Genomic DNA, 13,611 nt, shown 5'->3' on the forward strand with positions numbered 1-13,611 from the left:
ATTCGAACTTATGTAGTTATAAACGATTTATTAAAGGAGATTAACTCATCAATAATAGAAGTTAAAAAAGTACCAACGATGTAAATTACTCTAGGATTCAAGAAAATGACTTTAATCTAAAGACATAAGAAATGATCAAATTAGGTAAATAAATTTAATCTAAAGAGATTGTAGATATTTTACGAGAGTAACCCATATTAAAAAGTGATCAAATTAACTAATTTTATGGTATAATACTTTGAACAAATTAACTCCATAATTAAAAATTTGTAATTAATACACGAAATCAATTACTACCACATGAGATGGAGTGTTTTTTTTATATATATATATATAATCACGAGACATTGAGTGTTGGTAGAGAATTAAAACCAAATAATTTTGTGTATTCTTCGAACTTCCACCCATAAGCAAAGTATAGTTTTTTCTTTTTTAAATTCATAAAAAATAGAAAATATTATTCCAAAGATAATGAGGAAAAAACAAAATAGAGTAACGTAAATCCATTTTATTTTGTTGTCTTTTCTAAGCTTAAAAGGAAAAGAAAATAAAAAGGAATATAATAAACCAAAATATCCCTATTATTCATCCCACAAGTATTTTTACTATTTTATTATTCAATCATTAAGTAATAAAAGAACTGAAAAAAAAAAAGCATGACAAACATAAGAACAACAAAACTTATGTTTGATGTTTTCTGTTTTCTCTGAAATTCATTCATGGCTTCTTCTTCTTCTTTATTTCGATGTTTCCTTCATTTCTTCTTCTTCTTCTTCTTCTTCTTCTTCTTCTTCATAATCTCACAAGTCCAAGCTGCAAATTTACCATTTCACCCTCGAGATGTTCTACCTTTATTACCGAGACAAGTTTCGTGGCCGGTCCTCAACTCTCTCAACAGCCCTGTTGACCTTTTACCGTCCTTTGTCGGCTCTGTTTCATCGTCGAACCGCATCGTGAACTGGAAAGGTGCGTGCTTTTATGAGAACACGGCTTGGGTGGAGTTCCATAACAAAACCGGCAGTGAATTTGGCGGTGGAACTCTACATATAAAGGTAAACCACTTTAGCTTTTGAGTGTTTTCTAAATCTGGGTGTCTCTTAGTTTGATTTGGGAGTGCGTAAAATTGAAATTTTATTTCAAGTTTTTGTAGTGTTCTTGTTTCTGGGTATCGCTTGGTTTGAACTGAAAGTGCTTAAATTTTATTGAGAAAGGAAATTGCTTTATTTGGTATTGGGATTTTGATTTTCTATACCCTAATTTATCAAATTTGGGAGTGTGTTTTTATTTGGGTTTTCTATACCTAGTTTTAGTATTTTGATGAAATTAGAGGACATTATTGATATATTTTTGTGTAAATATAGGTTGTTTGCACAATTCAGGCTCAGAATGATGCAAAATTCTTTATTTTGGATACTGATAGAATTGGTTATATAGAGTATGTGAAAAATGGTATTTATGTGCTTATACAGGTTAGCTACCCCCATAGTTGGACTTGTATGGATCTTTATGTGTTCGCAACTCCGTACCGCGTAACTTGGGATTATTATTTTTTGTCTCGAGAGCATACGCTCGAAATCAAGGAATGGCAAGATAAAGCTGAGTATGAATATGTAAGTTGCCATTGTTAGTTTTGAGTTAACATCAAGTGTTAGTTTATTGCAAACTCATACATGGATTCGTATGTCACTTTTAAATTTAGGTGAAAAACAGGGGGATTTCGATTTTTCTGATGCAAGCAGGGATGCTTGGAACACTTCAGGCTCTATGGGATGTGTTTCCCTTGTTTACAAATACCGGATGGGGTGAGAATTCTAATATTGGGTTTCTTGAGAAACATATGGGGGCTACTTTTGAAGAACGACCTCAGCCGTGGTTTACTAACATCAGTGTCGATGATGTACACTCGGGAGATTTCCTTGCTATATCTAAAATTCGTGGGCGATGGGGCGGTTTTGAGACTCTCGAGAAATGGGTTAGTGGTGCTTATGCTGGTCATAGTGCTGTTTGTTTAAAGGATTCCGAAGGGAAGCTATGGATTGGTGAATCAGGACATGAAAATGAGAAGGTACTGAATTTAATCCCCGAAGATTACCTTTATCCGACTTATTCTACTGGTACTTATTACTGACTCTCGATTATTAATTTATCTGTCCTGGTTTTGAAGGGAGAAGATATCATTGCGATTGTACCGTGGGATGAATGGTGGGATTTTGAGCTGAACAAGGACGATTCTAATCCCCATATTGCATACCTACCACTGCATCCCGATGTTCGAGCAAAGTTTAACGAGACTGCTGCGTGGGAGTACGCGCTAAGCATGGCAGGCAAACCGTATGGTTACCATAACATGATATTTAGCTGGATAGACACCATTGGTGGAAATTATCCTCCTCCATTGGATGCTCACCTGGTATTTAGATACTCATTCATGCTAAGATTTTAGTTTTACATTTTAGCTTTAATAATGTGTTTCCTTATGACTCTTGATCCATCTCTGCATTTGCCTCTGAATGTTTTTTAAGTGTTTGCTTGACAATTGTACAGGTAGCTTCAGTTATGACAGTTTGGAGTAAAATACAACCCGAATATGCAGCTAACATGTGGAACGAGGCCTTAAACAAGCGGCTTGGAACTCAGGTATGGTATCTTTCTTGGTTGGTTAAAATTGAGTTTGTGGTCTGTCCACACATGAAACGAAATCTCAATTGTTTGGGATTTACATCTTGAAGATTGCACGCAACTTACTTAATCACATGTTTGAGAGTTTCAAAAAGATTCGATAGGAGAAGCTTGACCTACATGCTTCAAAGTGTCTTCTTTCTCTAACCATAGTGTTCACTGCAGGGTCTTAATCTTTCTGACATATTGGTCGAAACCGAAAAGCGCGGGTCATCATTTGATGAACTGTTGACCATTCCCGAACAGGATAATTGGATATATAGTGATGGGAAGTCAACATCATGCATTGCTTTCGTTCTCGAATTATACAAGGAGGCAGGACTTTTTGATCCGATTGCCGACTCTATTCAAGTCACCGAGTTTACGGTGAGCTTCTTTTTACTAAAATCTTTGTTTAAGGTGATATGAATTTCCCTGAGTTGATTGAATTAATACTGAAACATACAGATCAAAGATGCTTATAGTTTAAAGTTTTTCGAGAGTGATTCAAGCCGGCTGCCAAAGTGGTGCAATGACGCAGATGATGTAAAGCTTCCTTACTGTCAGATTAAAGGGAAGTATCGAATGGAACTACCCGGATATAATTCAATGGAACCATACGCCCATATGAATGAACGTTGTCCTTCTATGCCTCCAAAGTACTTCAGGCCGCAAAACTGCTAAGACAGCTTTGATTCTGCCGTTAGTACATCTATCGTTTCGGACAAATTTATGCAAGATGGTTCAAGAAATTTGTGTTCAATATCAGCTGTAAATATGCTTAGTCACACTAGGAGTGGATATGTCAGATACCGAATTCTTGTGAATGATATATAAAATGGAAGAACGACATGATGCTGATAGATTTACGTAATCAATCAATTCTTTCGTTGAATTTTAGTTTTATACGTAGGTCTGTATTGTTCGATGATTTGCATTGGATGAGCTGAAAAAACTAGTCCTAATAGCTTCAGGGGTTTCAGGTTTGCTATTTATTCTTACATGTTTAGGTAACATGTTCAGTTGTAAAAAGCTTGTCTGATATTATTTCTTAGATTATTGCATTCACATGAAGAATGATGTAGTGTGTAAGGTTAAAATATGTTGGTAGTCCTCTGTTTTGACAAATTTTGAGTTTTAGTCCTTGTACTTGAAAACTTTAAATATTATCTCCTACATTTTCAATTTAAAAATCTTAATTCAACCATTTTATTGTTGGTAGTTTTGTCAATCATTATATTTAATTTTTTATCAATCATAAGTCATGTTATATGATGAGTTGAAGACAATTCAATCAAAATTTTAAGAAAATACTTTCGATGTTTAGTTCTTATAGTAAATTTCAAATTTTGTCAAAATACAAGGACTAATAGCAAATTTTTAAAAACCTCATCCTGAAGTCTTTGGGAATTGATACAACATATCAAGGTGGCAATTCATGTTAGAATTTGTATCAAACTACTCCATTCAAACCTGATCTCATTGGAAAATTAAGTGAGCCATTCACTCCACTAACTTCAAAAGCAGAATATTTCTTACAGAACAGCATAACTTTGGTAAAAGAATAAACCGAGGTTCTTTGGTATACAAGACAGGCTATATTTTAACTTTTACCAGTGTTCATCATTCAGTCTTGGCTGGGAAATGATTGCCGCCAGTAGCGATCTTGTACAAGTAAAACCCGGTCATAAGAGCACTGCCACGAAAATCACATATTACTTAGTGCCTCCCAAAGACTAAGAAACATGAAATAAACATGAAAATCGTAAAAGAGTTCACATTAGGAATGGAAATGATAAGAATTAAACATACGGGGATCGGTTTCTAGTCGAATGTAGATTGATGATGGAACACGGAAAACATAAACATTGTTAAAGAATCAAAAGATAACGAGACTTTCATTAGAGGTAACGAAATAGAGCATGCAGTCACATTGCAATAGGTATGAAATGAATCGGAAATGGAGGTTTAATGGTTGGCACATTCGAAAGGTGCTATTTTACGGCACAGGCAACGGAACATAAGGTCATAGTCTTACAACGAGTTTACCTGTCTAAGAGTTTCGTTAGCTATTTAAGGAACCTTGTGATTCAAGAAAAAACTTAGAAGACTACCCAGTAGAGAACTCAGTCATGATGTGTGTAAAATGGAGGTACTGAAAAAGTCCAAATAGGAGATTAACATACCTGATTCCGGCAACGATTCCAGCCGGCATAACTTTAGATGTTTGGTAATAACGTTGTCCCATGATCCATGTCAGCACAGCAGCAGTAACTGGTTTAAAGGTATATAATAAATCAGTAAAAAAGAACCAACATTTGTCATCATTTAAATGGATGATAGCAAGCAAGCAGACAATAGAAAAGTCTCCTTTCATGAACATGACAAACACAGAAAATCTGCTTATATTTGATGATCAATTTGGGTTAAAAAAACCTCTCTGGTCCCTCTCAATTTTGATATTTAGCAAACTGATCCTCTAAAAATATAGAGCAATTTAGTCCCTCTCAAATTTGAAAGTGAACAGCTAAGGACGACTAATCATAATGTTTATTTTTTCCATCAGTTTATCCTCCTTTTTTTTGGTATAATAACAAATTTAATCTTCAACGTTTACAAATTCTTTCGTTTTCGTCTTGATTTTAAAAAATTTGACAAATTTAACCCTCATTGGATATCAAAAAATTTAGAATTGAGACCAAACTAACAAAATGTGTAATCCTAAAAGGCTAAGTTTGTTGAATTTTTTAGAATTAAGACAAAATTTACATAATGTGTAAACATAGGATAAATTGAGGAAAGTGAAAACTGTGATTAATTGTCTTTAGTTGCTCGTTTTCGAAATTGAGAGAGCTTAAATTACTTTGTTTTTTTCAAGAGAGACCGATTTGATCAAATATCAAAATTAAAAGGGACCAGAAAAATCTTTTTACAATCCTTTTTTTTTGGTTTCAATAGAAGGCATATTTCTACTCATAATCCCTCACAACCCTTAAACTAAAGGGATAAGGTGCTTAAGCAGCTGAAACCCACATCCTCGAATAACCATGATGCCAAATGAGCTTTGAAGATTAAAGAGGGTCAAATATATGATAGTAGAGAAGAATCATTTCAAAGCTAAAAAAAAGGGACCATTTGTCTTAGAATTGCAGCAAAATAAGATCAAGAACTTGAATTCCAATCTGATTCTTGATTTCCACAAATACACCAACATCATCTATGATCAATAATCTTTAAAATAAAAAGTCAAACTTTTCAGTCTCCAAAATATGAACACCAATTGAATTTAGTACCTTTAAACTACAAAAATCATTCATCGCCTAACTATAAATCAGAACGGTAATTAAATTAAACAAAAACCCAGATCAAATTTACAACAAAAAGAAAGTAGAGAGATTTTGAGAAACATTACCAGTCTCCAGAACCAAAGCAAAATAAGAGTTCTTTTTCTTCTCAAAAGCTTTAAGGCTCAAATATCCAGCAAGAAGGAGAACTAACCCAGTGCCAACACCCCCAGCAAGTGATGCTGTGCTTCCTTTCCTCCAATACCCAATAACTCCGCCAGCCACAAGAATTAATCCATAAGGGATTGTGAAGCAAAAATCATGCATTTTTGGGAGTTTTCCTTGAGAAAATTTAGGAGTAAACTTGAGTTGAACAGATCAAATGGAAAATCAGAAATGGGTTGGCTTTTGAAATTTTTTTGTTTCTGGCGTGTGGAAACTGGAAGTTTTAATTGGTCAAAGGCTCCGATTGTCTTTTTAACTACTTTTGTTTAATTTATCTAAAAAATTTAAAATATTTTCGAATGATATATCTTATTTTAAATACAAAATGATATTTTTTTAATAATTTCTTTAATTGAGTTAGTGTATGGTTGGCTAATAATATTAACTCAATTAAAGGCTTAAATAATGAAATCTCTTTAACCGAGTTGATATTTAGGTAACTTGTGAAAACAACTTAATTAAGAGCCTAAATAATAGTATAGATATATAATGTGATGAAAATAATAGATTGTACATGTTAAAATAAAAATATATAAAATATATTAAAATAAAGTTTTAGTTAAATGATAAATTTAAAGTTTTAATAAAAATTTCTTAACTTTCTTAATCGAGTTGGCGTCTAATTGAGTCGTGACACCAACTCGGTTAGAACCTTGAATAATAGTAAAGAAAATATTGTTTTTTAATTATTTTTGAAAATTTGACATTTTAGTTATAATACTAAATTATTTGTTTATGTAACATATAAGATAAATAGTTATATGTCCGTATGAAGCACATATAAATTACCACTCAAGTTAACACGCTAAAGTTGTTAAAAAAATTAAAATATCAGTGAAATATTTTGATTAAAAATTAAATTTGATATTTTTTAAAAATAATTAATGATTAAATTTAAAATAATAATAAATATCAAATTCATAAAAAATTCTTACATAATGCTTTATTTTTCATTATTGGACAAAAATTAATGTCGAGATAAAGGCCTCATATTTAAGAAAATGCTAAAAACAGTCCAAATCTCTTGAAACGGCATCGTTCAATGCCACGGTTTAAGAAGGGATTATTATCATTTATCAAATGCCCCAATCAAAACCTTTCACTCTGTACATCAAATGCTAATCCATTTTCGCACCCGGATCCGTTCTCGAACCACTACCAACCCATTCAATCCTCTGCAAACCCTAATACCCAAATCTTCAAAGACCCTAAAAATGTCTGCAACCCAGTCGGATGCGAAGCCAAAAAGACCCATATGTCCATCTTGCTCAAAACCTACCCGAGTCTGCCTCTGCAGTAGGATCCGTACCCGGAACCTCGACAACTCCGTAAGTGTAACGATTCTTCAACACAGTTTAGAAAGAAACCACCCTTTAAATTCTACTAGAATTGCAAAATTAGGGCTCAAGAATCTCAATGTAGTCACTGTTTTTGAAGTCGATTTTGAAGCCCGGTTCGAAATCAGGTTGTTGGAACCGGGTCTAGGTTTGATTGGACCGGAAAGTTCTGGGTTTGATCAAGTGAGGGAAATGGAAATAACCCAGAAAGCTGGTTTTGAAGTTAAGGGAGATGGGAAGTGTCAAGATGAGAAAAATACGGACTTGATTGATGAAAATGAGAATCCTTGTGAGAAATTAGATAAAGGGCCTCATGTAGATTCTATAAATGGAGAAGGGGTTGTGATTAATACTACTGTGATTAAGTATGGAGTTGTTAGTCATCTTTCTCATATTTGGAAACTGGACACACATGGGAAGAAGCCAAAATTTGAACACATATTGACATCTACAATGGCCAAAGAAGCTTTGAGAGGAGGATTTGTTGTGAAAAAACTTGAAAGGAAGAAATTAGAAGGGAACATGGAACTGGAACTAGAAGAAAATGAAGAATTTGAAATCAAGGTTCCACAAGGATCAGTACTTTTATTCCCAAGTCAAAATGCAATTGGGGTTGATGAGCTTAAATCAATGCATTTTGAGGTGAAGAATTTGATTGTTTTAGATGGGACATGGTCCAAAGCTGGTAGAGTTTACAATGAGAATCCATGGTTGAAACTTTTGCCACATTTGAGGTTGGATTTGGACAAGATGAGCTTGTATAGTGAAATAAGGAGTCAACCAAAGGTAGGATGTTTGTCAACCATAGAGAGCATTGTATATAGTTTGAAAGCTTTGGGTGAGAAGGTTGATGGGTTGGAGAATTTGTTGGATGTTTTTGAATCCATGGTTGGGGATCAAAGGCGCTTAAAGGATGAAAGGTTGAGTAAAAGAACCAAAGAATGATTCTATTAGTTTCACCATTGATGTTACGATTTCTTGGTGTCATGTTTCTAAAGCCAATTTTTTGCCATTCGGGTTGTTTTTAAAAGGTTAAAGATGCTCTAAATTTTTCTATTCTTATAAGTTTAGAATTTAAATTTTTTTCTTTTGAAGAATTTAGTTTTTATTACAATATCATTAAAAAAACTATTTAAAAATTAGTCCAAAATAAATCTAGACATATAATTGTTCAAATTCACATTGAAATACTGCATTTCACAAGAAGTGTTGTGATGGTGAATCCTCCTGCATAAAACAATTAGCAAGGGATGAAAATGTAAACAGTCAAAACCAATGGGGCTATAAAGTAAAAAAGACGACAAATACTGAACTATTTTTTAATTTCCAAAATGTCCCTCTTCGATTTGTTACTTCTAAAAATCACCCTCTGCCTCTTTCAAGTTCTGTTTTCCATTTCCAGGACTGGTATTAGCCGCCAATTTTTCTTCTTCCAGAGCAATGCAAAAGCTCCTTTCACGTCCACTCTCGAGCCCCCCAAAACACTCCTTCTCTTACTTCTTCTCCCACTCTGTCTCCAAAACCACTTACGACCCTCCATTTTCCCCTATTTCCAAACCTCCAAAACCCAAACCAAAGCCACCCGACCCAACCCCAAACGGGAACCCGACTCCTATAAAGTCAAGCCTCCCATTTGAATTCAGGCACTCCTACTCTGAAACCGACCCGACACTCGAACCCATCGGGTTCCGAGAGCCAAAGAGGTTTTCTCCATTTGGACCTGGAAGGCTCGATAGGGAATGGACCGGGACTTCAGCGCCGGTCCGAGATGAAGTGGATAGTTGTTTGGTCGAAGAGGAGAGGATACGGGTTCTTGGTGACCCGCTTACAGAGGAGGAAATCGAGGAATTGGTTGAAAAGTATCGGCATAGTGATTGCGCTCGGCAAATCAATCTGGGTAATTCTGTTTTTTTCCCTCTCAATGTATGAATGGAATTATACTGAAAACCATAAAAAAAAAAAGATGTAATTATAGTTCAGATGTGAGCGTAAAGTACCCTTCTCCTCCCTTTTAAACCATAGGACCATACGACAAGGAAGAAACGGAGTTTTGGGTAAGGGATGAAAATCATGTAAATTCCAAGTTTTGGGTTGAAAATGACCCGATCTCGTTTTAGGGTTCTAAGGGATTATGGAATAGTTCCTTATTAATCCATGTAGCTATAGCTTTGAGTTTGATGCCAGTGGCAAATGTTTCTTCTATATATCTCCATTAGACTTTCTCTTATTTGTTGATGGAACTTTTTGTTGATCCTACTTTTCATTGTCAGATAGTCGGATTATTTTGAGTCCGAGCAACATAGATTGGAATGGATGATGGGATTTAGAGAAGGCTTGACTGTGGTCTCGTTGGCAAGGGTTTCTTCTAAATTTACCTGCATTAGGCTTTCTCTTATTTGTTGTTGCAGCTTTACATCGATCGGTCTTTTCGATAGAGGATTCAACACTTACTTTGAGTCCGAGTAGCATAATAGATTGGAATGAAGGGTAGAAATGGAATGTTGAGAAGGTTTGTTTGTTTTGTGTTAGGGAAGAATGGGGTCACACACAACATGTTGGATGACATTCATAATCATTGGAAGAGAGCTGAAGCTGTAAGGATCAAGTGTTTGGGGGTACCAACTCTTGATATGGACAATGTTTGCTTTCACCTTTGAGGTTTGAACAAAAAACAATCTCTATTGTTTCTTTCGGAATCTTGGATTATTATTAGCTGATCTCGATTGTAGTATTTCGATAGGAAAAATCCGGGGGGAAAATCATCTACCGCCACATAAATATCCTCATTTTGTATAGGGGTCGAAACTATGATCCCCAAAACCGACCAGTTATACCTCTTATGCTATGGAAGCCTTATGCTCCTATATATCCGAAGCTTGTGAAAAACGTTGCTGATGGCCTGACGTTCGAAGAAACCAAGGAAATGAGAAATAGAGGACTCCACTCTCCTGCACTTATGAATCTCAGTAAGTCATACTATGTATAGTGTTGATGAGATAGTACTTTATATTGTAACTTTAAAGAGTGCCCTCAGATACTTGTTTGCAAAATCGTTGATTACAATAAATGGATTGTTTGAGTAAATACTGATGATGAAATCTTACGTTCAGCGAGGAATGGAGTGTATGTAAATGTAGTGGCGAGGGTCCGGGAGGCATTCGAGACTGAGGAGGTGATTAGACTAGACTGCACCCATGTTGGTACGAGTGACTGCAAAAGGATTGGTGTAAAGCTAAGGGTATTACTCCTATTTTCTCATTGTTTCTGCTGTTTACAAGAATTTTTAGTAGAAATGGTTGATGTTCTTCAATCCAATACTAATTTTCCAGGTTTATTTCTTATTTCCTGTAAATGTAGGACTTGGTTCCTTGTGTACCTATTTTGTTCAAGGATGAACAAATTATACTCTGGAGGGGAAAGAGAGATCAGGAACGAAACTCTGACATTTCTGATGCCAACGAGAAATCTTCGGGTACTTAGTTTAGTTTCCGAACCGGAAATCTGATGCAGTAATGTATTGGGCTATCATTTATTTATGCTTCCAGGCCAAAGAATGTTGGATAGGTTGCTTGTTGATCCGTTGCCTGGAAAAGCCATCGTTCTGATGAAAATCAATGTACCAGTTCGTTTAAGCAACCTAATTGTCGTCACCTGTTTGCATTGGTGCATCCATCGTGTTGCATTTGAGACGTCAGGTAGTCTGTTTACAAGTTTGTAATTGTCCTGAAATTTAAAACCAGTATTCATTTTTCAGGAAAAAAAACCCGTCTTCATAATATAAAAATAGAAGGTACATTTTTGGGAAGTTTGTTGCAAAGATATCTTTCATTAACTGAAACAATGGAATGAAAGAATGTTTTGCACTAATCCCTTTATATTTGTAGCTACTGTAGACCTTTTGTTCTATAAGAGAATCTGTCTTAAGCGCGTCTCCATTTGTAAAATGGTTAAATATGTTGTTTATTTGACAGTAATGCATCTTAGATAGTGTGATGTGAAATTTGGTCAAATGGTTTAATCCAATCTGACCCAAGATTAGACTAAGAATTCTTGAGAAAAATGTGAAATTAAACTGAGTGCTTGAAAATTGATGAAGATGCATGTGCATACATGTGAAAACTTGGAACCACAAAATAATGTCAACTGAATTTATCAATTCTTCCTTGTGAAAACTTAAGATTCTCACCATTGGCAAAGCTGAAGAAACTTGAGATTCTCAACTTCCGTGGTTGTTATCTCGCGAGGGTGCCAGATGTGTTAAGGGAACTGAATAGTATAAGATTGCTGACAATTCCACCGAATTTGATACAAAGGCTATCTAAACTAGAAGAGCTATATATCAGTGATTTCAGCTTCAGCGAACGGGCCATTCAAGGAACAGGTGAGGAGGCAACCACTGCTAGCTTATTGGAGCTGGCTTCATTGTCCCGTTTAATAACATTAACGATGAAGGCTAATTCTCTGTGTCTTCCGACAGATTTTGTCTTCCCTAAACTACAAAGATACAAGATAACCATAAATGGATGTTTTGACTTCTGGTAACCAAGTTCAAGAAGCTTGAAAATTACAAGATATCCTTTAAGTGCCTTTTAAGGAATTGTTCTGTAATATGGAATATCTTGATTTGGATAATGTTGGTGTAGCTCCGAGCTTGGATCAATGGGGGTTAAGTAAATTGACTTTTTTCGGCTCAGATGTTTTAGGGACATGAAATGCCTCATTCATACAACAAAGAAGCAGGCTCCAACTATTGCATTATTTAATTTGACAGAATTGTTCATGGAAGAAATGATTTCTTTTGAAGAGCTATGTATTGGTCAGAATCCGAAAGGGTTTCTCCGTAAATTAGAAAGGTTCACTGCAGAAGGTTGTGCTACTATGGTATCGACAGTTCCAATGGTAAAAAGTTTAGAAGTGACTGTTGTAAGCGGTATTTCAGCAGGATAATCTTGAACATATTCAATAGGATAAGATGAATTTTTTTTATCAAATTTGAGGTGCATATGGGAAGGGCCTACTGATCTTGTGAGCCTTCAAGGTCTGAAGTCTGTCTCAATAGGTAGTTACATTAAACTGCCATCTGTATTCTCCCCAGTGCTAGCTCAAGGTCTTCTACAACTCGAAACACTTGAGATACATGTCTGCCCTGGATTGAAGCATGTTATCATAGACACAACAGACTCTGATTCCTACACTCCATGCCAGCCGAAATTAACAACTCTCAAGATCTCTTCTTGTGATAGTCTGAAATATGTCTTTCCAATCTCCATGGCCCCAGATTTTCCACATCTGATAGAAATCAAAATTTCTTATTGTATTCAGCTAAAAAGAATTTTCAGCCTTACAAAAGAAATGGATGGCAATGACATTTTTCTACCGCAGCTACAGTTGCTGGTATTTAAGAATCTAAGAAACTTGAGCACTTTCTGTCTGCCGTTATTATGCAGCTATCTTTGGAAAGGTTAGAAGTTGAAGAATGCCTCCTATTGGCACCTTTTGTTATTCAAGACATGATGAGGGGTCAAATTAAGGTATTTTTGTTCTAATTTATGTTCTTTTGACATGCAAGAAACTGATGAAAATGTAATTAGCGGATCAGTTATAAATTATGATTAACTCAAACCGTGTATATTATCTGAGGCATTGTATTCTTTTAATGGTACCCTTTTCTTTTCTATGTAACAGATTCTGTTCTAGCATTGAACTACACTAAACTATCTGACATAAATTATGGCTCTCGAAAGTTGGAAATGACTGTCAACCAGGCAATGGAGTTAACTTCCATGGGAGACACAGGTCAATGCCTATGGAGTATTTAACAATTGGGAACTGTGAACAGGTGTTTCAACTTGAAGGTGGGTTCCTCCTAGTCTCAAGTCTGGAGAAACTACATTTGAAGGATATGCAACAGTTGCAAGTAATTTGGAAAGCTCCTAAACAAATAGCAACCATCCAAAATCTTACTCATCTCTAAGTAGTTGATTGCAAGAGACAGAGACATACCTTCACACCCATGTTTTCTCCAAATTTTCTGCAATTGAAAGAACTAAATTTGCGAGGATGTGATGAACTAGAACAAATCATTGCTAAGAATCGTCTGAACTAGA

The 13,611-nt window shown here is 35.3% G+C and overlaps 4 protein-coding genes across 8 annotated transcripts; 3 read left to right on the forward strand and 1 right to left on the reverse strand.

Annotated features, from left to right (window-relative positions):
- Positions 1–574: 574 nt before the first annotated feature.
- On the forward strand, positions 575–3,553 carry LOC108453851 (uncharacterized). The gene is made up of 7 exons (XM_017752196.2): positions 575–1,052; positions 1,470–1,610; positions 1,700–2,065; positions 2,165–2,410; positions 2,545–2,637; positions 2,845–3,045; positions 3,127–3,553. Exons 1-7 carry the CDS (start codon positions 720–722, stop codon positions 3,340–3,342), a joined length of 1,596 nt encoding a protein of 531 aa, XP_017607685.1. The 5' UTR covers positions 575–719; the 3' UTR covers positions 3,343–3,553.
- Positions 3,554–4,105: 552 nt separating this feature from the next.
- LOC108452066 (protein FATTY ACID EXPORT 6) lies at positions 4,106–6,426 on the reverse strand. Its single transcript, XM_017749802.2, has 3 exons — positions 6,071–6,426; positions 4,845–4,932; positions 4,106–4,354 (listed from the first exon to the last, which is right to left on the reverse strand). Exons 1-3 carry the CDS (start codon positions 6,267–6,269, stop codon positions 4,282–4,284), a joined length of 360 nt encoding a protein of 119 aa, XP_017605291.1. The 5' UTR covers positions 6,270–6,426; the 3' UTR covers positions 4,106–4,281.
- An 856-nt stretch (positions 6,427–7,282) lies between these two features.
- Positions 7,283–11,576, forward strand: LOC108453829 (uncharacterized). Of its 5 annotated transcripts, none has more exons than XM_053028456.1 (5): positions 7,283–9,401; positions 9,775–10,162; positions 10,234–10,470; positions 10,615–10,742; positions 10,862–11,576. In XM_053028456.1, the coding sequence occupies exon 1, from the start codon at positions 7,283–7,285 to the stop codon at positions 8,447–8,449; it is 1,167 nt and encodes a 388-aa protein (XP_052884416.1). In that variant the 3' UTR covers positions 8,450–9,401; positions 9,775–10,162; positions 10,234–10,470; positions 10,615–10,742; positions 10,862–11,576. The 5 variants fall into 5 exon arrangements, with proteins under 5 accessions (XP_052884416.1, XP_052884417.1, XP_052884420.1 ...); XM_053028457.1 differs by having other exon boundaries at positions 10,245–10,470; XM_053028460.1 differs by having other exon boundaries at positions 9,779–10,162.
- LOC128279345 (CRS2-associated factor 2, mitochondrial-like) lies at positions 8,945–9,534 on the forward strand. Its single transcript, XM_053028461.1, has one exon. It carries the CDS (start codon positions 8,945–8,947, stop codon positions 9,431–9,433), a length of 489 nt encoding a protein of 162 aa, XP_052884421.1. The 3' UTR covers positions 9,434–9,534.
- Positions 11,577–13,611: the final 2,035 nt, after the last annotated feature.

The sequence above is a fragment of the Gossypium arboreum genome, chromosome 5 (genome assembly GCF_025698485.1).
Source record: "Gossypium arboreum isolate Shixiya-1 chromosome 5, ASM2569848v2, whole genome shotgun sequence".
In the NCBI taxonomy this organism is placed as follows: domain Eukaryota; kingdom Viridiplantae; phylum Streptophyta; class Magnoliopsida; order Malvales; family Malvaceae; genus Gossypium; species Gossypium arboreum.

Bases quoted from the DNA above. Each gene is read 5' to 3' on its own strand.
- LOC108453851 (XM_017752196.2), top strand. From the start codon at position 720: ATGGCTTCTTCTTCTTCTTTATTTCGATGTTTCCTTCATTTCTTCTTC. The intron at 2,638-2,844 runs GTATGGTATCTT...TGTTCACTGCAG, and splicing joins ACAAGCGGCTTGGAACTCAG to GGTCTTAATCTTTCTGACAT. The intron at 3,046-3,126 runs GTGAGCTTCTTT...TGAAACATACAG, and splicing joins TTCAAGTCACCGAGTTTACG to ATCAAAGATGCTTATAGTTT.
- LOC108452066 (XM_017749802.2), bottom strand. From the start codon at position 6,269: ATGCATGATTTTTGCTTCACAATCCCTTATGGATTAATTCTTGTGGCT. The intron at 4,933-6,070 runs GTAATGTTTCTC...CCTTTAAACCAG, and splicing joins TGCTTTGGTTCTGGAGACTG to TTACTGCTGCTGTGCTGACA. The intron at 4,355-4,844 runs GTATGTTAATCT...TTTTCGTGGCAG, and splicing joins GGAATCGTTGCCGGAATCAG to TGCTCTTATGACCGGGTTTT.
- LOC108453829 (XM_053028456.1), top strand. From the start codon at position 7,283: ATGCTAATCCATTTTCGCACCCGGATCCGTTCTCGAACCACTACCAAC.
- LOC128279345 (XM_053028461.1), top strand. From the start codon at position 8,945: ATGCAAAAGCTCCTTTCACGTCCACTCTCGAGCCCCCCAAAACACTCC.